Source organism: Siniperca chuatsi, linkage group LG5, assembly GCF_020085105.1.
Source record: "Siniperca chuatsi isolate FFG_IHB_CAS linkage group LG5, ASM2008510v1, whole genome shotgun sequence".
NCBI classification, from domain to species: Eukaryota; Metazoa; Chordata; class Actinopteri; order Centrarchiformes; family Sinipercidae; genus Siniperca; species Siniperca chuatsi.
The window spans coordinates 12,284,368-12,308,966 of record NC_058046.1 but is presented as its reverse complement, the minus strand read 5'-3'; the positions used below and the strand labels follow the sequence as shown (position 1 = coordinate 12,308,966).

At 38.2% G+C, this 24,599-nt stretch overlaps 1 protein-coding gene across 3 annotated transcripts; it reads left to right on the top strand.

Annotated features, from left to right (window-relative positions):
- Positions 1–349: 349 nt before the first annotated feature.
- On the top strand, positions 350–14,729 carry zbtb34 (zinc finger and BTB domain containing 34). 3 transcript variants are annotated; one of them, XM_044196079.1, is made up of 2 exons: positions 350–626; positions 7,621–14,729. In XM_044196079.1, the coding sequence occupies exons 1-2, from the start codon at positions 600–602 to the stop codon at positions 9,181–9,183; spliced, it is 1,590 nt and encodes a 529-aa protein (XP_044052014.1). In that variant the 5' UTR covers positions 350–599; the 3' UTR covers positions 9,184–14,729. The 3 variants fall into 3 exon arrangements, with proteins under 3 accessions (XP_044052014.1, XP_044052015.1, XP_044052016.1); XM_044196080.1 differs by having other exon boundaries at positions 351–544; XM_044196081.1 differs by lacking the exon at positions 350–626 and adding an exon at positions 2,380–3,192 and having other exon boundaries at positions 7,621–10,493.
- The last annotated feature ends 9,870 nt before the right edge of the window (positions 14,730–24,599 follow it).

The window sequence follows — 24,599 nt, the reverse complement described above, 5'->3', positions numbered from 1 at the left end:
ATGTTTTAACTTTTTCTAACTAAAAAAAGAATAAAGCTTTTTAAACTATTTAAATGAAGAAACTATAGTGTTACAATAAGTACAACGTTTACAAAACAGCACAAAGACACCTAGATTTAGTGTTCCCTCCCACTGTTAGTGTTTTAAAGTGGAAGCAGATGAAACTGACCTATTTATGCTACCATGACATGGGTGTAGTCAGTAGATAAGAGTATGAATATAGCCACGTTATCTGTTGAAAACAATTTGTCAACCGAATGTAGGCTACTTTACATTTTTGCGCGTGTATATGTCCACCATCACGTTATATTAAGAACATTGTGTATGAGTGCATAACACTGACATAAGCAAGGGAGAGGGAGGGGCTGCTGCAAAACACACTGATAGAATGAATGCAAAGAGCCAAAAAAACACTTCCTGTTGATGCAAAAATTGCAGCAGCAACTGTGTGACACATCTGGACTGGAGAGGGGGGGAGGCCTGGCGGTAGTGTTAGCGAACTACTGAGGGGAATGGACAACGTTTAATGCTAATCTGCAAGACGGTGAGTTGAGTGGACTTCAACTTTGCCTTGGACTGGTGACCATAATGCGTTTGTAATGTCGGCACGTCTTTGCTCTTACAGTGTAAGTAATGGTGAAATATTTGCCTGTGACCGTACGCTAGCAACTAAATGCTAGCTAGCTAGCTTTAGCCGCTACTTAGCACTGGTCGCTACTACATGCCCTGGCTGACATGGAATGGTTGCTACCTAAGCTAGCGCTAACAGGTAGCATAAGCTAGCTAGCATAGTAGCTATTTCAAATGACAGCCGACATAGTTTGTATCCGCGTTCGACGTTGTAACCTAGCTAATAAACCATACAATGTTGCCAAGCTTTTGTATAGTCAGGGAAAGTGTGACCAAACCGTAAAATAATCCACCATGCGTGAAAGAGTGAAGTCTGTGTGAAAGTTACTCAATTTTTCTGAAATAATTGCTCGATGCTAGGCTAGCTAATATAGCTATTTAGCCAGTGCGTGTGTGCTGTTTGATAGTTGGGTGGTTCGGCCCTGTGAGCCGATGCATTTTTTTTAAACTAACGTTAACGTTAATCTAACTACAAGTTACCGTAGAAATGAGAAATGGTGGAGACAACAAACAAAAAGCAGGTGGATGTGACGCTAACGTTAGCTGCTCCGCTATGTAGATCCCCCATCAGTAGCTAACTAACTACTAACAGAATGGTTTGGAATAAAGTTTGAGACACCGCACATTTGCTCCCTAAGGTATCGGCATTGTATGAATATACGATCGGATCAATAGTAACTTACATGCTAATGTCCCCCATTGTCCATTCACGATGACGCTAACACAGGTAAACGCGATTCTTAATGAATAAGTTAACGCACTAAATGTTTAGCGAAGACTTGCAATAATAAGCCTTATTTTAATCTCCCTGTTCGTGTAGGGGGTGGCATCAGGCCTGTATGTAGTCCATGTCAATGGTTTTCGCAGGACATCTGTTAAGATGAAAGACTAAAGATACTAGTATTAGCAATGCTCTTGGTAACAATTAATGTATGTACCTGTAAACTAACTAACGTGATGTTATGGCAGGAAAGGACAAAGTGCAGGGGCATGGCAAGTTATTCTGTACACCTGGGTTCACCTAGTTCACCAAGGACTGTGTTTGCTACTATTTCTCTGACATCCATTTGCTCTGAAATTTCCCAATCTGCTGCGTTAAAAGCCTGGTTTGAAACCAACAGCATGCGTTATTTCTAGACAATTGCATCTGAAACTAGCCTAAATATTTTAACTGTAAGACATGTCAGAACAGAGTGGAGCCAAACCAATTACGACTTTTGCATGAGCAGGCGTAATGGCTTTGCACCCATTCAACCCTATTTCTTATAGTCCTGTTTCTGTTTGGGATAAGCAGTAAAACTATTGGTTTCTACCGCCAGCTGACATTAGTGATTGTACAATACAAGGTATATACAGATGCTAGTTACATAAGGAAATGTGAAAGCAGGTTTTGTGTCTATCCTGGTAATATGTAAATTCAGAAATTGCGGGGCAGTGTCAGATGTTATTGGGTGTAGCAATTTTCTCAGAAGCAGTTACAAGGCCATACTCTTACTCTGTAAATGTGCAAAGAGCATAATTTTCCCTGATATTTTTGATTTGATAAAATTTGTTTTGTGCTCATCATACTGTCATGTTTATCACTAAATTATTGATATAAATGTCACTATATTTACTGTTTTCTGAATCACAAGTTAAACGTTAAATGTCATGTTGTGAGTCAAAATGTTCTCGAGTATTAACTTTAGTAAAACCTGACCATTTGGCAGTACTAAAAACTGTTTTAAGGGCATTGCGTCAAATGTATCACAGCAGGATGATGTCATAGCTAATTAGTGCAGGTCATTAAAAGCACTGTTCATGCTGCAAACAAGATGTGGTAAATTTGTCATGGTTGACAGTAGACAAAATGCAAGATAACTGCAGCAGAAGGGAAAGGACCAATTACTGTATGGAGGGCAGAGTAAGCGTACTGTCGTGGATCAACTAGGTTCCCTTTCAACTAGTTACTCTCATCTGAATGCATCAGTTGTTGCTAAGTAGTGAATGCAGATATTGGAAATGGGAAGAACATGTTTGGCTGTCCTTATGGATGCCTAATTGTAATCGTTTTTTCTTAATTAAAATTCCAAAACATAACCACACAATTCCTTTTGGAGTCTCTTAGCCTTGAGCGAACTTGATTGTGTGATTGTGGCAAACTTACTTCACTGCACTGTACAGTCCCTTTATAATTCTCTTGGTCAGTTATCATTTCTGTTCAGTGTTTTTATATGTTCACTCGTGTTCATATGATAAACATTGTGAGTAGGCAGAAATGAAAGATGAGCATTTTCTTGTTTTCCAGTTATTTACTCCAAACAAATCAAATAAGAGAACACAGCCGAAGGCTAAGCATACAATATTTAGCCTTGCTTATTGAGCTCCCACCAAGCCTTAACATTGCATGTTATTCTCACACTAGCAAATTTCCTCACATCATACCTTCCCTTTAATGTATCAAAATCTAGTCTATTTTTATCTTGTTTTTTTTACTTACTCTGTTTTAAATTGCTCTCCCAACCTTTGCTTGTTAAGCAATTCTGTTCTAGGTCTGGTCTGCCCCACAAGCTGTTTTTCAAAGTAGGTGAAATGCTGCTGATGTTGAAGAAAGCATACAATGCTTGCTTGCTGACTTATAATTTTCTTTTAATGTTTTTTTTCCTTCTTTTTTTGAGTGATAGACTTGGAAGCTTTAGGTGATGTCTTACCACCAGAGTTATGCTGACATTATGGTCAGCCAAACTGTCACAATTTACTCAGCATCCTTTATATCTACCTACATGAAGCAGCTGTGTCAAAAAGGTTTACTACCAGGCAGGGAACTTGAGCCGCAGATGGAATTTTTGAGCTGAGTTTAAACATTTTCGTTTTGTCCCACGTGAGCCAAGCATGTGACCCTCACCCAGCATGTGCATCTCAACTACTGAGCATGCATTTGTTGGCTTCTCTTCAACTTGGCTCCATTCAGTATACATGCTGTTGGCAGCCATCACTGATACGTTTTAATGTATGAACATGTTGTATTTGAAGGCTGGTAATGGACAAGTGAAAATAATGTACCTTCTTAGGATTCTCTCTGTTTTGCTACATCTTTCCCTCTTATGTGCCAGGATGAGAGCATATGGTTAGTTGGACAGATGTCTTGGCAAGCTTTGGCAACTAGAGAAAGTGTTTACATTCCCAAAGTGCTGACAGGGACTCAATCCGCAAAAGATCATGCTGAATTGCTAGCAAGGGGAACGGAGGGAGGGAGGAGGTGCATTGGGAGAGATGGGAGAAGGGCAGATGGAGCGGGGGGAGAGGAGGGTTAAGCTGGAGAACTGACACATACTAAGGTTTTGCAACATGGAAGTATTGGCTTTTACAAACACAGAATTACACAGTGGGTACAGTAGAGTTCAATTTCACAGTTGCAGCTTTCCAAAGTGTGATTTAACTAGTTTTGCTGAGAAGACAGGGTCTGTCTATGTCTGTTAATATTTTATCAACCAGCTCAAGTCAAAGTATATTATTATGTATATTATTGTGTTAGGGTAGTATGCCACTATTTGTGCCTTTCATGGGGGGGATCTGATCTACCATTTTGCCAAAATCTTTTTCAGTCAAAGCTGAAAATGCTCAATCAACAAGCGTTATCCACTATAAAGTGGTATAAAGCAGTTACAATGGCACTGAAGCGGTTGCTTCAGTTACTGACACTCATGTATTCAAATATATCAAAGATACCTTGAAGAAAGGCTTTGTGAGAGACTTTTCAACTAAACTTGGTGCATGCTCACCTTACAAGCAGAACCGGATTTTCTTCTTTCTCTGCCAAATGCGGCATATACACCTATATGGCTTTCCTCATGACGGTTATACATCACCACAGTTAGTGTATGTACGCCTAGTCGCAATCAGTCTACTTTCCTCTCAGTTCCCTGTTTAGCAATAATGTCTATGGATGAATAATCAATAAAAAATATGCAATAAATAAAGGACGAAGGAAGGATGAAACGTGTTGAATGGAATTTTCAAATTATGAGTTTTATCTTTGGATTATCTTCTTTGTTCTCGCACTCCCTCTAATATTTTCACTTGATTCTGTTAATGTGGTGCCACTACAAGAAAACAATCAATATTTTCAGCTCTCCTGTTGCACTTTCTATATGTTGCTCTGAAATAAAAATTGCCTGCCAAATGTTTAAAATGTGTATTGGAGCCTGTGAGGGCTGGCCGAGTAGCCAGGCATGTGAAAGATGGGTTGCAGGCAAAGTTCAGCAATCCAAGTTCATTTTATTTTATGGCAGTGGAGTCGTGCAGATATTTACAGTGAATAAAAGAAATGGTTGGCCAAAATGAAGAGAAAACAAACTAACAAAACAAAAATAAACAATTTTCCCCCAAAATAGGAAAATACAAACAAATAGAGAAATATTTCAAGAGAAAAATAACTCTCTAAACTGCACTTTGGGCTGTGGCACTAAAAATGGGCCCCAGCCAGGAGCTTTGTAGCTTTGTGTGTGTGTCTCGTTCTCTCTTGGTTGCTCCAGAACTATTTTCCAGAAGCACCAAGCCATCTGAAGTGCTCCAGCCTTCTCCCTTTTCTACAGGTGGACTCCACCTACTCAAGAGATCATTATCAATTATCTCATACAAACCATTCACAAGGACAGCAATATTCAAATACAACATGTTATCTAGTTGTCAACCGATATGGGTTCAATGGCCAATGCCGATATATAGAGAGCAAATATCGGCTGATATATAATGCTGATGTAATTATTGAAATAGAAAAAATACAAACTCAATATTTGGGTTTTAAAAAACAAAACAAAAAACAAAGACAAGTCATGTATAATTCCATGCATATCACAATCTAATATGGTTATTAGTACCCACCTTCCCAAAACTATCACGACTATGTTTGTTCATGTTTGTTGACAGACTTGGTTACAAGCCTTCCTATCAAATAAAGGCAAAAAAGCCCCGAAAATAATTTACAAACAAAAAAAAAACATCACATGGGCGCCCTGATAGCTCACCTGGTAGTGCGCTTACCACATATTAAGGCTGAGTACTCACCACAGGGCCCTTTGCTGCATGCCATCCCCTCTCTCTCTCCCCTGCCTTTCCTGTCTCTCTCTACTATGACTGTCAAATAAAGCAGAAAAGCAGAAACAAATCAACTTTTTTTAAAAATTAAAATAAAAAATAAAAAGGATCCCTCATATTTGGTTATTAAAGATTTGTTAAAGACATACATCCTGTGATTATGTACATACAAGATTTTTTTTACTGCTGAACAATACACTATTATCATAGACAAAGATGACAGTTTCAGTGAATATAAGAAATATATATTGGACTGTAAACGCCACTGGAAAGTTCATTAGTATAAATGACTAAACAGGAGTAGGTGATATGGATAAAAAGAGAGAGTGAAGGGATAGCCACCATGATCTCAGAAGGTTGACAAATGTATATTGTCTCAGCATATAGCATCATAAACATCAAAAACAAATAGGGCTGCTGCAAGTAGTCAACATAATCAATGACGTCAACTCTTAAAATGCGTCGACGTCAATATTAGTAGGTTTTTCTTTGTTTTTCTTCAATATCACTAAGTAATTGCTGCGTCATGACGACAGCGTTGCAGACATGTTTATTTGTGCTTTAGAACATAACAGCTGTGAAACAATCAGAAAATAACGTTTTATTTCTCTGATTCACTGGCTTTCTCCTACTGCCGCTCCCTCACCTTATTCGCTCTCTATGTCGCTCGACCACAACTGTCTCTTTGTCTCTTTCTCTCTCAAACAATTAACACAAACCAAAGGAAGCTTCTTGGTATTGCTATTTTTCAGCATAGACTGCAAGCCAGACACACAGGTCGAAGCTGGGTACATGAAATAAACCAAGCAAGGACACAACTGGGAGAGTGTCATAGTTTGGTCCATGAACTAGTTTCATTGATATTTCAGGCTGACTGTGGAGCCGTTTAACCGGTCTGATCGCCGGATTGGCCACCGCAGTGGAGTTGCCACTTTTGTTGTTTAAACATGACAGCTCCCCAAAAGTGAAGCCAAAACATATTGATTGCCCCCTGGCGGCTGGCTGCAGTATAGGTCATAAACCCCACCCCCTCCATGTTAGCGTATGGGACATGAGACAAACATCTGAAGAAAAAAAAAATCAAGGTACATGTCAAAACCATTTTTCTCAAAGATGGTTTCTGTCATTTTAGATAGTTCTTATCACGCAGATGTATGTTCAAGTGGTAATTTTTCTGATAAGTTTGGTTCTAATTAGTTATTTGATGCTATAAAAAAGGGGGTTTCACGTCATGATTGACAGCTGAGGCCGGCTCGCGATTGAGTCGGCCGGGTGTTTGGGCAGGTGTATGACCATGATACCACGGCTCCAACCACGATCACTACAGCGCAGACTCTGGCTCCAAATGACGTCACCAGCGCAAGAGGGCAGCTCCCGTATCTGGGATATTTTGGCTTCATTTTTGTACAATGGGAGGAAGTGGAGATGCGTCATCCATCTTTATATACAGTTTATGGTTTAAAGCTACAGTTTACCACTTTAATATGTAAACCTTTGTTTACATTTTGTTTTGTGCTGCATTATACAATGACATACAGAATTTTTTATTTTTTTTTTGAGGAAAATTAATCGTTTAGATTAAAATAGTCGATAGATTAATCGATAGAAAAATAGGCGTTAGTGGCAGCCCTATAAATGCAACTAAATATATTAAACTTGAGTTAAGAAAAATGCAGTTCATAGTCTACTCAAATGTAGCCTATAAAGTGTTTGCTGCAATGCATTCAATGTTGTTTGTTTGTTGTTTGTTATCAAATGCTCATCTTAAACAGCATCCTGTCTCATTTGTCCTACATGTATAGTACAATAGTTTTTTTGTTAACTGTGAAATTATAAAAATGCTGAAATGCATTGTGAATGCAGTGTTTCAAAACCTAATGTTTTCTTCTTATCTCTATTTTCTTTTCCCATCAGGCTGTCGACAAACTGGAGAAACATATCCAAGAAATGGACGACGGCAGCTACATCGAGTTTGATGTGCCGGAGTTCAGTAACACTGTTCTTACCCAGCTCAATGAGCTGCGGCTGCAAGGGAAGTTGTGTGACATCATTGTTCACATTCAGGGCCAGCCATTTCGAGCCCACAAGGCTGTGCTGGCAGCTAGCTCACCCTACTTTCGTGACCACTCAGCTCTCAGCACCATGAGTGGCCTTTCCATCTCAGTCATCAAAAGCCCTGAGGTGTTTGAGCAGCTTCTTGCATTCTGCTACACAGGCCACATGTCCCTGCAGCTCAAGGATATAATCAGTTTCCTCACTGCTGCCAGCTTTCTGCAGATGCAGGCCATCATTGACAAGTGTACCCAAATCCTGGAGAGCATCCACTCCAAGATCAGCCTCCCAGTTAATGTCTGCAGCCCAGAGAAGGATGACTCACAGACCAGCCGCAATGGGGTCAATGACAGCAACCTCTTTGTAAACCCTACCCAGATCTCCCCCCCTTACTACTCCCGGCAGAGTCAGGCAGGACACGAAGCGCGCTTTGAGCTGGCAGGAAAAGGCCTGGGCCGGGGGCGACAGCAGCAAGAGGAAGGCCAGTCGGACCGAGGCAGTAGTGATAGTGTGTCAGAGCATGATGCTCCCATGGAGGGAGAAATGGAGCAAGTGGAACTGATTGGCAAAGATGGGCAAGTAACAGATGTGCATGTGAAGGTAGAGAAGACCGAGAGGCCCACTTATTCAGATAGTTCGTCAGCCGGTGATGATGGCTACCACACAGAGTTGGTAGATGGAGAACAGGTTTTGGCTGTTAGTGTGGGTTCTTATGGTCCTGTCATCCAGTCTGCTACCTATTCTTACTCAGGGCTGTCCTCTCCGTGCTTTGTCAACCTTAGCAGCTCCAGTCCTTCCCGCTCCATACTCAGTGGCTTCAGAGGTGGGCGAGCCAGGGCAAAGCGCCCCCTAGTCATCCCAGCAGGAGTGCTGAGTCATATCAAACCAGGCTCAGATGACGGTGAATCGGCTATGGGACCCACAGGGTTGGAGAATGATGTGCGAGAGCGTAGCCTGCGGAGCCAGTGGTACCCCTACAATGAGAGACTCATTTGCATCTACTGTGGAAAGACCTTCAATCAGAAAGGGAGCCTGGATCGCCACATGCGCCTGCACATGGGAATCACCCCATTTGTTTGTAAATTCTGTGGCAAGAAGTACACAAGGAAAGACCAGCTGGAGTACCACATCCGTGGCCACACGGACAACAAGCCCTTCCACTGTCAGATCTGTGGCAAATGCTTCCCATTTCAGGGCACCCTTAACCAGCACCTGAGGAAGAAGCACATGGGAGCGTCAGAGGGCAGTAATCATATGGACTCTCCAGAGAGGACGGAGGGAAGCTCAGGTCAGAAAGACCAAGAGGATACGTCTGAGGGGATGGCCTTTGAGGCACAATATGCAGAAGAGGCACCAGCCAATGATATGGAAGAGAGTTCAAAATGCAGTCCGGAGGAGGCTCAAGCATCAAGATGTGATTTTTAGGTCCTGCTTCAGGTTAAGGAAGCTTTAAGAAATGTTTATTTTAACTCAACTTAAAGGACTTTAATTTCTTTTTGAATCAGCTCCCTCTACTATGTACATTTGTTGCATTAAGAGTTTCTGTCAATTTTGTGAAAGTTAGATGTTGAATGCAGAGAGCAAATGGGTGCTTTATAAAAATTTGATTCTTTCAAGCAAAGGGAGTAACAACTTACTATTTTTGAGGAGGTCCTAATAATCAAGACCCCCTAATTGATTTCTCTTTTTATCTTTCCATGTTTTTTAAACATATTTACAGAGTTATATAGGCATGTTGCAATAATTGATAATGTGAAAGCTCTGGTAAGATGCTAGTCATATCACCTTTTTACCTGACCTGTTTTTGCACATGTGGCCACAGGAGGTCACTTACTCACAAGGAATGATTTTTCTGCCAGTGCAAAGCTTCGTGTGACATATCTGTTCAATACCTCATGATGCAACTACATACTCATAACAGACAGTATTTTAACTTAAATGAAACTCACCAGGTTCTACCTCATAGCCAAGAACCTACCAGGCACAGACGTGTTCACCGTTTGAAATCCATTTTAGGTTGTATGTACAGTATCTTATTGCCAAACCCTGTAAAGAATATTCTCTCAACACAAAGCCTTGATACTTAGGTGAAATATTCCTTGCTGATTGTATCGATTAGGGACAAAGTCCTTGTCAAATGTTTCATGGTCAGCCAGGTTAAAATGATGATTAAGAAGGTGCTATGTTAAGAGTGCATTACATTTGCTAGCTTTCATGTGTGTTTGTTTTTGGCAAATGCAGAGAATAGACTAAGAAACTTTCAAGATATGATTTTGTTGTCTTATAACTAATAATTTGTTCTACAAAACACTTAAGGATTTTATCTCTCATCACTACTGGAGATCTCAGTCTGTTGGCCAAGGCGTGGTTTTAGATGCTGTCATCCATTTAATGGGTGAATTACGTCCATACAGTGAAGTCATTTGTATTCCTCTATACTCTGATTGCAGACTTATACTGAATTATTGTATGTGTAAATTGTTTTGTCCTGAGGTAGGCTTCTAGGTTAATACTCAGTGTCTAACAGAGACAGGAGTACTCATTGTCAACTCAGCACAGTAGGAACAGCTCTAGATCTGTTCACATGTTCACATAAATCTATATAGTATACTAGCCTGAATAATATGCAAACAGAAAGAACAAAGGAATTTCAGCCATTTTGACATGATTTTTCTTCCATTCTTTGAAAGAGCTATTAGTTTGTTTCCTTTTTTTCATTCTGTCCTTCCTTTTATGATGGGACGATTGATCTGTGATCTTTGTTCTCTGCATTGGTTGGGGTCAAATGCAGACTTGGAACATGTTTTCCATTGTCAATCCTACTTTATGGTGTTGACATAGATGTGGCATAACTAGATTAAGGCTAAGGGGTATATGTTTTTCGAGGTAGCTGATGATCCAAAGTATTGATGCACTTTGCAGAGTTAGTGGGTGGGATGGGTGCCATCCCATTGATAAAATGTGCTAATTTCTGTCTTAATTCTGGTGCAGCAACTGCATTGTCAGTTGTGCTTGCTTCACAGCAGTGATTTTTCAGTGAGTAAAAATGTTGTGAACCTCGATGAGACTCTGCAGTCACATGAATACTATTGGCTACATGTCATGCATATGGCAACATTGTATTTTAGCTATACTGTTTGAACTATAGACTGTATATAAAGATGGACGACGCGTTTCCGCTTCCTCCCACTGTACAAAAGTGAAGCCAAAATCTCCCGGATACGGGAGCTGCCCTCTTACGCTAGTGACGTCATTTCAAGCCAGAGCCTGCACTGTAGTGATCGAGGTTGGAGCCACGATATCATGGCCCCGCCCATCGCAAGCCTGCCTCAGCTGTCAATTATTACGTGAAACCCCCTTTTTATAGCATCAAATAACTAATTTAACCAAACTTATCAGAAAAATGAACACCTGAGCATAAATCAGTGTGATAAGAACTACCTAAAATGACAGAAACTATCTTTGGGAAAAATGTATTTGACGTGTACTTAGATTTTTTTAGTTTGGCCCGTGTCCGTGGAGTTTATGACCTATACTGCAGCCAGCCACCAGGGGGCGATCGAGATGTTTTGGCTTCACTTTTGGGGAGCTGTCATGTCGTCCATCTTTATATACAGTCAGTGGTTTGAACCATGTGGAACCAGGATGGGGGTGTTGTTAATATATAGAGACATTGTGATTTAAAAAGATCTGCATTCACAGTAAATACATAAAAGGCACTTAGAAGGCCTGATTAATTATCCTGTCATATTTTGCAAATTTAAGATCAGCTGGGTGGTCCCTTTCGTGTTATCCTGCTTTATTTGCCATCCAGCTGTTTAATGCCTTTTTTTCATACAATTTTCTACTTTGTGTGCGTTTGGTGGGAAAATATTGCGTTTTGTTGCTTATGTCTAATGTTAAGTCAAGAACGCAGTCCTTTTTATTCCACTGAATGTGTGGTCATCGTCATCACTCATTGACAGTTAAGAAAGCAAACCAAAACGTAGGGAATTTAGCAAAAATCGGTATAGCTAGCTTTTCATTATTTTTTTGTGTAAGGATTCATCACAAACACTTTTTTGGTCATCATCACCCACAGTCTGTCAACCTGTACAATACTTTTTAGATGAATGTTTACTCAAGTTTATTTCTGTCAGCCGCTGATGTGATGTGCAGGCTTGACAGCTGATCTGACTTCACCAAAGTCAGTAGCTGACTAATTTGAATCTGCCTGATGATTCTTGCCCTTCACCTCGAGAAAAACAAGCAGGAAATGCGTACCTGCATTATTGTCAGTAAGGTTTTGTGAGTAATGAGTACAAACTGCTAAAACAATTTTGTGCCAAGAGTTCACACCAAAGACTAATAGGTGATTTTAAACAGTAAATTTTGACTGTATTGCATAATTGAATGCTCATTAAGAAGAATATGTTCTTTATTTAATGTAGGACTAAATCATTGCTATTTGCAAGGAATGTATGTTTCCCAGCTTCTAACAATCACTTGTGTAAAATTTGAACAATTTGCTAAGAAGACGTTAAGTAGAAGAAATCATAAATAACATCATATATTAAGCCATACAAAAGCTGACAAAATAAAAGTTGTGCAATAGGTATTGTAAATGTTTAAAGCAAATGTAAACAAAAGAGAGAATACTTCACAAAAAGTGGCATCTTAAACTTAGTGCCTTGCCACAAGCTTTACATTTTAGATTCTGGCACTTAGATTCCTGTGCCTCTTTTGTTTTTTAATGGATAATAGACAGATTATAATAAGATATGGCCACATAATTTATTGTAAAATGGTGCCAAGAATGAATAGAAATTAAGTCATGTCATTCTTGGCCATTTTGTAGTTTTTTCAGCTCAAGTCCTGCCCCCAGTTTTCGCTTTTTATCATTTGATTTGTTAGTTTTTTGTCATTGGATGGACAAGTGATTTTAAGGTTTAACTGATTTTGTAGCAATTGATTACAATCAAATGAGGCAGACCTGTTCCCTGCAAGCCATTGCCCCATGTTCAGAGACTAGACTGTATCCCTCCTCTCTAACAACTGAGGACAATCTTAGTGATGTACTGTAGTTTTAGGCATTTCAGTGAAGGAAGGAGATGCATGAGAAACACAAATCTACTTCCTCTCTTCTCTTGGAGCATCTGGCAAGGGAACAGCTGATTGGGTATTTAGCAGATAATAAACTGAATATTTGTGGATGATAAAAAGGTTACCCTCATATACTGTAGCTTAATTGCACGTTGCTCAACCACAAAATAGTATAAAATTGCCAATGGATAATTTTTTAACTCAAGTTTTCTTGTGTCTGTGTCATCGATTGTGCACTTACAGTTTTTTGTTGGTAGTAAATACCAATTCCATCTGGGAAATCTAGTTTATCTCTGTAGTTACTCTTAAGGGACTCCGCTATAATGGCCTCAATAACTTTGGTAGGGACCTTTTTCCCCTTAAATGGTGCTTTTAGATAAGTCAGATTTTTTTTTTTTTATCAGATGAGTAAACAAGTCCATGTAATCATCATAGGTGAATGCAGGAGAAATTGTTTAAATGCTTTTCATGAACTTAGTTACTTATGTGATAGTACACACCTACAGAACCAACTGAACTTGACACACACTCGAATCGACTCTTTGTCAACTCTTAGTTCCACACTTCTGAGAGGAACAGGAGATGCATCATGGGCCACAAGTAATCAAAAGGAAGTGTTTACAGGGAAGGCTGTCAGACTACTTTTTGAAATTGCAGCTCGTCCTATTCTTTTTATAATAAACTCACTTCAGGTAGTTTACAAACACTGATACAGGCTTAGAAAAATCTTAAGTCTTCCATAGCTTTTCTGTCAGTTTCTGTCCACTGTGTATTGTTAAAAAAAAGAAAAGAAAGCAATAACCTTTTTAAAAGTGGTGTATTGGGATCATCAAGCCTGTTGAAATATTGGCCTGTCATATATCAAACAAATGGAATGTCAGGGAGCTGTTGAATTGAAGTAGGACCAGTACAATTTGATATTGATTTATTTTTTATATATTTTCTGAAACTTTGGACAGGTTGACTTCCTCTTCAGAAAAAATATATATAAATAAAAAAGTGGTGTTGCTTGCTGGTGTTCTAAATGCTCATCAAAATCCAGTGGTAGTCAGTAAACTGCAACACAAGAGCTGAGCTTGTGGCTCAGTCATCAAGCTCAGTGGCACTGTTCAGAGTTGCACCTCCAGCTGTGTCAAATAATGAAAGGGATTTTGGGCTGTATAGCCACTGTTTGGGAGTGGGCTAACTGTTGTCATGTTGAGGTTCAGTGGTCTCCTTTGGCTCCTCAGGCACTGAGACTGTAGTTGTAGTTGTTCAGGATCAGAGGGGAAGTTTTCAGTCTAGCTATTGTTCCTTTTCCTTTTACAACTCCCTAAACTGCACTATAATGTCTCTGGCTCGTATGTATTTGGTGACAAGGCAAAAAAAAAAACTTAGAACTCAGGGTATATAGTGTTAAAAGTGGTCTCATTGGACATACATCTTATGTCCATAGTATAATTGTGCACTTCTCTTCAGGTGGGGAAAAGAGTCCTCAGTCAGTGGTTCCCAAACATTCTGCCTCAAGGTCTCAATGAGCCCATATTTTCCACAGAGCTGAAGCTTTAGGAGCGCTGGATACCATGAACTGAACCATGATAGCAGAAATGCCGAAACTCCTGTTTTGTCCACTCTACACACAACCTCACAACCCAACTGTGAACCTCAGAACTCTACTGTTTTGTACAACTATGAAGTAAATGAAGCTAGCTAGAGCTGATGTTGTATCTATTGCCATTTATGAATTTATTTTATAGCATGAAATAAAATATATTTATTCAAATTATATATTTTACTCATAATCATTATGTGCTGCTTCATTTTGGTTCTTAAGCTTGTAAATTGCTTTTTTATTATATAAAAAATGTCAATAGAATAATGCGTTTGTAAAATAAAGACGCTGATTTGGCTCTGATTTGTCTTTTGTGTCTCAAAAATGTATTTATTTACTTTTACTACATATTTACATGTGCATGAAAACTCAAATCACCAAGATCAAAGCATTTGGTGTAAAGGGGAAGAGAAAAACATACTGGAATATTCAGCCATCCTTTAGTTATGTTGTTTACAATGTGTTGCTGGCATGCATGGAATTCACTTGATAAGGCAGTAATGTTGTATATGAATGAAATCTGGAGGAATAACTGATATATGTGCAACTTTGTCCCTCCAGAGGGAGCTAGAGAATAACAAATACACCTTAAAAAGTCACTCATCTTCAGTGCCAGAAATTCTGCAATTTAATCTAAACAAGAATATATCTCAGAATGAATAGGCCATTGTAACTTAAAACACAAGGCTGTTTAACTAAAAAAAATAGGCCATTCACAAAAGTCACAGAGACCAAGTAGTAGAACATAAAACAAATTGCTTTAGTCTCAGATGGGAGGTAATAAAATTAATTTATCACCAAACAGGCTCCTTTTCCTGCTGGATCTCCAGTTAAATGATCTGCCTAATCTTCGACAGTGTTATTGCTCCTGTCACTACTGTGTTAAAAAATGCATCCAAAGGGAGAAATATATTCATGAAGTGGCACAGCTGTGCAACAGCCTCCCATAGTGTTACCGCTGTATGTGGGTTTTACAAAAAGTAAGACCATAAGGCAGCCAAATGACTAATAAACCACCAAACTGGCCAGCTATGTGCTTCATTGACATTTTCTTGAAATAGTTTATCACTGTAGTGCACTCTGTGTTGCAGTTTGTCACCGACTTCACTGAAAAAATATTTTGTCAAATATACTGTCAGTTACTGATAATGTCAGTAAATAACATAATACTTGGCAACATGTGATGTCATATAAGCATCGCTCATTGGAGAAAATTCTAATAAATGGGATGAATTGTTTAAATGACAGCATTATAGGGCTGCACAGACATTTGATCCTAAAAATAATCAGCTAAATTGCTCTGTTCAGTGGAATATGAGAATAAAAAGAACCACAAAATACAAGGCCAGGAAAGCCGAGGTAGTCGTATTTCCACAAGGAGTCTTTAACTGCATTCTATGGGTATGATGTATTGTGGCTCTCTGTAACACAAACTCTACCAGTTGGACTGGAGTGATTAACTGATAGGTATAGCTGTTTCACACATTTGTTAATATGTACTTAAAGGAAGATCATTAGTTTTCTTATGGCAGTTTTGCAACTATAACATGACCGGTAGATCTTACGTTCCCTACACACTTTTGATGCACTTTGGCTCAGCCTGTCTCATGCAGCACAACACCCATATAGTCCTGAAACTGAAAACCCTCTTACCATCTCACAGTTCAGAAAGGGTCATTTATGCCCTACTGCAGGCAGGTACTCTTGCCTTACTTGAGTGCTGCTGGAGCAGAAATGTTGCTGTGCCTTGTAGTTTGATAATGCGACCCATTAATTAATAAAATCCAAAAAGGTAGCTTGATGTTTAAACCTAATTTCTGCCCCTGTGGAGTCATTTTGAGTGGCTCTTGTGAGATAAATGGAGCTTTCAAAAATGTTTCTATACCACACTATGTTATTTGGCATTATTGTAACAGGGAAGTAGAAGTGACTCAAGTGACCATTCCTTTATCAAATTGTGTCTGACTGAGAATTAAGGATAGTCACAATTGACCCCATTGATTTGACAATGGAGCATGAACAACATAATGCTGCTACAAAGGATTTTGGAGGAAAGAGTGGAGCTAGTGGGAAACAGGTGAGAGCCTACTCAAGATCCTGTGGTTACCAGGTATGTTTATTCCTGAAGGAATTCCTTCTCTGAGTAAGAAGCCACTGGAAACTGTAGCTCTACCTCAACCATAAGAGTGTTAAATCACTCTACAGGAAATATCTAAAGACAATTTAAGAAAGTTAACATATGACCTGTTGGCCTGACTCAGCACCACAGTCCCCCCGCGTGCGTGAGATGGCTGCAGGGCAGTGTGGTAATGAAAATGAAGCCAACAAGCACAACAGCTAGCAGGTAAGGTAGCATTTATCTCTTAGTAGCAGCTGAATGTTGGCCATACTTTGTTCGTTTTAAACAACTAAACGGGAAAATGAATAACGTTAAGTATCTGCGCATTTAGCTGCTTGTTAACTAACGTGGTTGTTAACTAAGCTGGTGTGGCTTGACAAAATTGGTTTGTTTGGTTTAAAGTGACGCTGCTGATAGGATACCAAGCACATGTAACGCAAGGTAAGTAAGTTACTGTATAGTTCGCTAACGGCTGAACTTAACTTATGTTAATGTTGAAATAGTTGCTCAGGTCCACATTATTAACTGTCATTGTGTGTTGTACCACTTTGCGACAAAAGTGGTACAACCTTAACTGTTCAAAGATAGGCCTATCTAATATTTGCTAACTTCGCTACAGTTTAAATAGTTTAACACTTCTTGGTAGCTGTATGTAATAGGCTATGTGAATAAAAATACCAGGCTTTTACTGTATTGCTCAGGTATTTGTAATAGTGTCTAGTGACAAATACAGGGGTATTTGTCCTAAAAATGCCAGGCTCTGCTTGCTTCCAGTAGGCCTTTGGCATTTTGACGTGTAACGGGTGTAAATTATAAAATGAATGATTTGGCTGCTTCATTATCAAGGTCCTGGTATTGTGCATGCTGACTCAATGTCATGGTTTACTGAGACACTTAAATACAACGGAAACATTGTTAATGTTATTAGTAACACATGTGCTTTTCCTGCCATGACAAGTCAAAATGACTGCTGTTAAACTAAAGATAGCAGGAAGACCCATGAGGAAGACTGCACGTTTGCCTGATAGCAATTGTTACACCAGCTGTGACGAAAAACTAGGTTTTCAGCTTACAAAATGAATGATTTACCTGTATGAATGTTTTTATAACAGTGTTTTGGGGCTTGAGTAGAGAGGGGCTGAAAAGATTACAGAGCACTAAGCTTGAATACCATAGGTTCTTAATTAAAAAACAAATGTGGCATAAATTAATGTTTTGGCACAGTATTTTTTCACCTTTTTACTATGTCTGTACCTACAAATTAACTAAAAAGTAACCAGAACACATACAGAATACATCTGTTGACCATGGAATAATTTGTTTTTATATTCCAACTAAAGTAATACAGCAAATGAATGCACTTAGCTGAAATGAGTTTTAATGTGTAGCCACTCTAAAGCTAAATCTTAAATGAGTAACATTTGTTGTTTGTTTGTACAATTCATTCAGAAAAACACAAGTAGGCCTATGTAAGTTACCGGGATCTCCTCAAGAAGAAAAACACTGTGCAGTAATGAATGAATATGCGGAGGCTCACCTGAAATGGTTTCCAAAAGCAAACCTTTCCGCATCAGTTTAGTGAGTTTATAATGTTTTATTTAAAAAAGCTAACATTTAAAACAAGTCATTGCTAATATATAGAGGACCAAAAGTATCACGGAAATAGTAAAAAGGATTTCATTAATTAATAACTAATTGTACAGTAAAAATAGGCATTAATGCATTTGATTACAAAGTAATTAATTATTTGATATTTTAATGGGCAATAAAAAGAGGAATTATAAAATGAATTTACAAATTAAAATTTGATGAATCAATCAAAGGCCTAGTTCACATTTAAAAAGGGATTTACAAAAACTACATAAAAGAGTGAATGAGTACATAATTTAAAAATACATTAATACATTCATAAATACATAATGGAATTTAAAAATCTATTTGAAAATGTAGTTTAAAAAAATAAATATATAGGCCTAACTGGATTCACAAATTGAATTAGAAATGCAGATTTTAATCAGGCATTTAATAGTGTCATTTGCATTTCCATTTCCCCGCTGCTTTTCCTATTAGCTATTTGATTTGCTTAATCATTTAACTTCTCCTTTTAGCCTCTCCATTTAGCCTTTCCGTGATACTTTGGGCCTTGCGCTGGTAAAATGAGGTAAAACAATACAATTTAGCCATGGGATGTAACAAGCTCTCTGATTGGTTAGAGATCTATGGAAGCATATAAGTTCTCATTAATATTTTGAGCTTGTGAAATGATGTTCACACCCTGCCAGTGTATCACCAGTGGACAACGTGCTGCATTGTCCACTGGTGATATACAACTGGAAGCAAGTTAATGTGCAACACTGATATATCAAGAATTTTAAGGGACATTGCCAGTGAAATGGAGCGTCGATCCTCAAGAGAGTGTTGCACCAGTGGAGACACCCTCAACTCTCAAACACTCACCCTGGCACGACACCCTATTGACGGTAATATGCACAGCTAACATTATCATCACACGATGTAGCCATGCTCATTTAGGAGCAACATACAATGCTTAGATGTGTTTGGCTAGAGTTTTTAGTTATGGCGGTATGTTAGCTTGTGAAAATATTTCTTTAAATCCTTTTTACTATTTCCGTGACACTTGTGGTCCTCCATGCCAAGATGCCACCATTCTTTCTAATGCTGGTATTTTAGTTATCTACTAGCAACTATTAGCATAGAGTATGGTAATAAATTAAGTCCGTATTTCCATAAGTGAATTATATATCACCCCACAGTGTAACACCTACAATTAAGTGAACTTACCTGGATGAGGAAAAAGCATAGTAGAGTTGCTGAGTTGGCATGACATATTAACCAAAACCCTGAAAAAGAGGAACATCTGTCAGATTCTGAGAAACCACTCCTTTTCCCAATATAAGCCTTTTCATGTTGTTCATATTTTCCTTCATTAAAACTGAGTCAGTCTGTTGTACTGCAGTTGATCCGTGCCCCAGTCATTTTGCCTAACAATCGAGTAATAGTTTAGAGGCTCATGGTGTACTGCTGTTTCTTTTGTTAGACCACAGCTTGATTACAGTATAGATCATGCATTAACAGTAAGTAGTAACAATTCATTAGCAGCAAGAAGTAATCATGTTCATTTTTTTGTTGTGTTTTTGAGAATTTTATAGATTTGACAAGAATATTATCTTATTATTTATTACAGTTGTCACCTTTCAACTTATAGTAAATGTCATTTTAGTCTTTTAAGACAGACATGCATTGGTGAATGTTTTAAGTGCTGATCCTAGCCTTTCCATGTTTTCTAGGAGATGGTCTCTGGTCTGCTCTTACATAGATACATACTGATAATACTTACCTGCAGCATGATTCAAATATCAGTTTTGTGTAGTATTTGAAGATTTTGGCACACTTGTATGATCATTTTTGGTTGCAGCCAAAAATTGATTTCCCTTAACTGCCTGAAATTGTTTTTCTAATGGATTTATCAAACTAATGCCAGATAACAATGAAGTTTGTATGTGTGCCTTTGTGTCCTGCGTCTGTGTGCAATTATTGATAAAAAAAGAGCTGTGGGCTGAAAATGCAGAGCGAACAGAGTTTGGCTCTTAAAGGTCACAGGCTGCACATGGAAAAACATGTCACATGTACCAAATTGAACTATTGCTGTCCAGTTCACAAGGATAATGTATTACATATACTGTGAGAGATTTTTGTCTTTTGTCTAACAGTGAAGATACCTCGCTAATAAAGTGTTTTTGAAGCAGTGAAATACTGCAACACTGGAATAACCACAGTAATACCTTACAAAATAAAATTTCCATTGTGCTAAGGAAAATTCCTCTTGTCGATCCCTAAGAGATTTCCTGTAAGTTCCCTGCAGAGAACTCACAGATGTTTTGGAACAACATGAAACAGTGGTCATGGCATGTGGCTGTAAAGCTATAAGCAAATCTGCACATCTCCACAGTTGGAAATCAGTTCAAATGCTGAGCTCTTGGAAAAACAGAATTCAATAGTTCCACTATGTAAGTAATAAACAATGAAGTGACTATTCTCCCAAAGAGAAGCTTTACCACATTATTATGTGTTTCTATTTTTAAGCATCTCTTAATAACTCCCATATGCATCACAATAACTTTACAGCAGCAATGGGGAGTCGTTTGAATAAATGACTTGGAAAAAGATGTTGGTTACCTTTTTATTGCGCAGCATTTTATCTCACTTCCATTGTGTTAAGAGTTGTGTTTTTGCTGACTTGCAGTGTGACAATGACAATAATAGGTTGTGCTCAAGTCAGAGTTGTGTCACCTCAGTGGAATGCTCCATTACTTAGATGTGACAGAGACAGAGAAGTGATCCAGACACTGAACCGATAGCATAGTTGTGGTACCTCAGTATGTCTTTAGTCTGTGGTAAGTTACGACAGAAAGATGGATGTGGATACACTTTGCAGAGACTTCATGGTTGCTGTTGGCATAAAATGTGTTTTGATGAGGAGGATTCTGTTTAAATGCATGTGTAAAAGTTAGTGCTAGTGTATTATGATTAACCCACTTTATTGATAATTATCATTTAATTTTATTTGACAGTTGTATTGGCTACTTGCATGAAAAGATCTTAGCATGACCCTGGTTCACAACCACTGGAAAATGGGAGAAGGATACAGTGAAAAAGTCACCTCCCCTATGCAGTCCTTTCATACTGCTAGATATCAAAGCATTAACATATCCTGAACACAAGTGCTGAAATCTTTAATTCAAGGAAGTTATCAGCTCTGAATGATTTTCAATTTCAAAGTCATAGCCATTATCCAAGGGTCACATATTGTTCTTAAATGTGACTAAATTGTTTTCAAGTCTATGTCTACTCCAATTTATCATATTTGGTATAGCTTTTAATAATTAACAATGAATTATAAGTTATGTGGCATGTCTCTTGGGGATGCCTACATCTTGCAGTGAAAGCATGAAATGTGGTGTTAAAGTACCCAATGAATTATTTGTGCAGTAAAGTGAAAATGGTTCTATTAAAAGTACAAGGACATGGACTTTTACAGATGTGAAACAACAATACAGGCCAGTTTGAAGGTTCAGGTTTGAAGGCTCAGGAAATGCGGTTCTCTTTGTGCTGAGTGAGCACTGTGTCAGCTCGTGGTTTTCCATGTTGGTTGAGGAGTGGGGGCTGCACAGGCCACCCTTACTGAAGGTTTTCCATCGTGGTGAGTCCTCAGACATACACGGCATCCAAAGAGTCTGTCATCTCTGTTTATGGAGACGATGAAACATCGTCCTGTGTTTTACCACGATTAGGTTAATTGACAAAGCAGACTTAAACTTTTTTAAAGATGTAATTGCTATTAAAAAGTGTTGACCTATCTGGGAAGACAGAAAGAATTGGTACAAAGCGCATTTTACTGTCCCATCCATCTTTAATAGAAACACAGCTGACGAGAGTGACATTCACAGTGATGAATGTCTTCCTTTGTCCAATCCAAAGCCTCTTTGTCATGGGGAAGAAAGCTTTTTAGCGTTTGACTTATGAGCCAGTTTTAGGAGCCAGTGTTTGTCGGTTCAGTGTAGGACAAGTGTTTTGGCTACTGTCACATAAGCATCCATCTTTACTTTGGCAGCACAAAACGCTAACATGGTAAGTTAGGTTTTATTCGGAGCGAGGGAATTTAAATACACACGTCACGTCTTGCTCTGTTGATAATTAGTCTCTTTAGACAATCTCAGATTGTCCTTAAAGTTGTCAGTCACATGAATTCATACTAAATTGAATTCAAATGCTCTCTAAACTGTCTAAACCTTCTTCAACTCAAATCTGGTCACAAAATATGACATTAATGGAGCTTGGTTCATTGCAATGTAAAGTCATTTTTGCTTCATTTTCCAGCTGTCTTTGGAAATCTCATCGACACATAGTAAAGTAAAGGTGGTTTCTGCTGTCAGTGGAGGGGACTGCTGGATGCATTAGTTTTACAAGCCTGTCACATTTCATTTGTCATTCCCTGGTGTGCTGACTCTATATGCAAACACTGTGCTTGATTGTGAGACAGCACGTTTTTATGCAACCAGTTCTCATAACCTAGTCTGTGTGATAAGAAAAACACTTAATGTAGTTTTTCATAATGGCATTTTATTTCTTTTTATGTTACTGTACTTTAAAAATATCACTGTTTACTTTTGTTTTCCATACAAATTGTTACATTTTAGTGCAAATTAAAGCAAAAAAAAAATCATTAGGACATCATTAAAAGCCCATTTGCAAAAAACTGTGGTTGCTGCGTGGTGGCGCCACGTACTGTAAGCTATGATTAGCTTTGAACAAAGCAGTAATCTTTTGAACTAATGTTCACATTGCAAACTTTTTGGTCAGAAAACAGGGTTGGAAATTAGTACCCGCCAAATGCGGGTGAATTTGCTCAACCTACCAGCCAAGGTGGTGTGTAAATAAAGTAGCATAACAGAGCGATTTGTGACATTTCAGTCAGTAGTGTTTCTCCTGCTGGTCCTGCCCGCAAGTTCCCGTTCAGCCCGTAGACTTTACATTGTAACGTTTTACACGTTTTACAAATATAAAACCTCCATGGATCAAAAATTCATAATAGAAAGAGTCATACTTGACCTTTTTTGCAATTTGAGGTGTCCTGTCAACAGTTTTACAGACATTTTATTTATAATTGTGGCCTATGGGGAAAATGCTTTTTGGGCTGCAGGAGAATTTTTCGTTGCAATACCGTGAGTGGCCACTGGAAAGAATTGGATGCAAGGCTGAGTGGCGGTGCTGTATCTAGTTCTTATTATACTTCCATGGTTCACATTTAAGGTGTGTTGATTGATTCACGACGTCAACTCAAAGTAACATGCAAGAAAACATTCCACCTTAAAAGTTGCCGGTAGCTGCTGGTAGCCTTTGAAAAGTGATCTGTAGTTAGCAAATGTTAACTAGTAAAGATGAAAAGGCAGCAAAACATCCTTTCATTTATCATTCACTCCTCTGACAGTTTCTTTATTTGTGACACATTTGCAAAGAAACATTACAAAGCCAGCCTGTCAGTATTTTCCTTAAGAGTTAAAGTTTTTACCTTTATGAAATAAAATAGCCTATTGCTTGAATATTGTAGAGATGTTTTATTTTTTTCACATGCAGTTACACACTGCCGGTTAAAACAAGAAAGTGGCTGGTAAAAAAAAAAATGTGGCTGGTAGATTTTGAAATCCACCAGCCACAGTGGCAGGTGGACAAAAAAGTAACAATTCAAACAGTTCATATATACGATTCATTTTGAGTTTTACTTAGATTCCTGTTTTAGTCACAGTACAAACCCTGTATAGTTTCCAGTAAAATTGAAAATATATCCTAATTTTACTCAATTAAGATTTTAATGATTAATATCCAAAATTGCATATATGATATTGTCCCCATTATTATTATCATGAGGCTTATATCCTATAAGCTTTGTTTTTACATGCTTCAATATATTGAGGCACATGTAGTATTGATTAAATGAGCGATGAGTAGGCTTTCAGGGGGATTGACCACAAGAAGTTGAGCATTAAAAATTATGCAATGGGCAAATGACCTTTGTGTTTATTAGACTATCGAATAAATGAAAGAAAGCAAGTGGCTAGCCCACTAAGTACTAATATTGGCAGCTAATAAAGCAAGGACAGTTTCCCCAGGGGGCTAATTAAGTGCATAAGAATCACAATAATTGTGGTTTATAGTAGGGATGCACCAACTGTGAAATTCTGGGCCAACACCGATGTTAAAAATAACAATTTGGCTGATAGCCAATACCGATGTTTCTTTGTTGTTGCCAGGGAAACAAAGATATCTTCATTATAAAAAAATAACTGAACTGTTTTAAAGTCATTCAGCCCTTTATTAGACGATCTTTGAATGAAATTCAATCATGCAAATTTATGAAACAATAATATAATATATAATAATGATTTAATATAACCTTCTTTCACATGAAATAGAATCTTTTTTTGAAAAATAACTGCTTCAAAAGCCTTAGCCTGCTATACAACAAATACA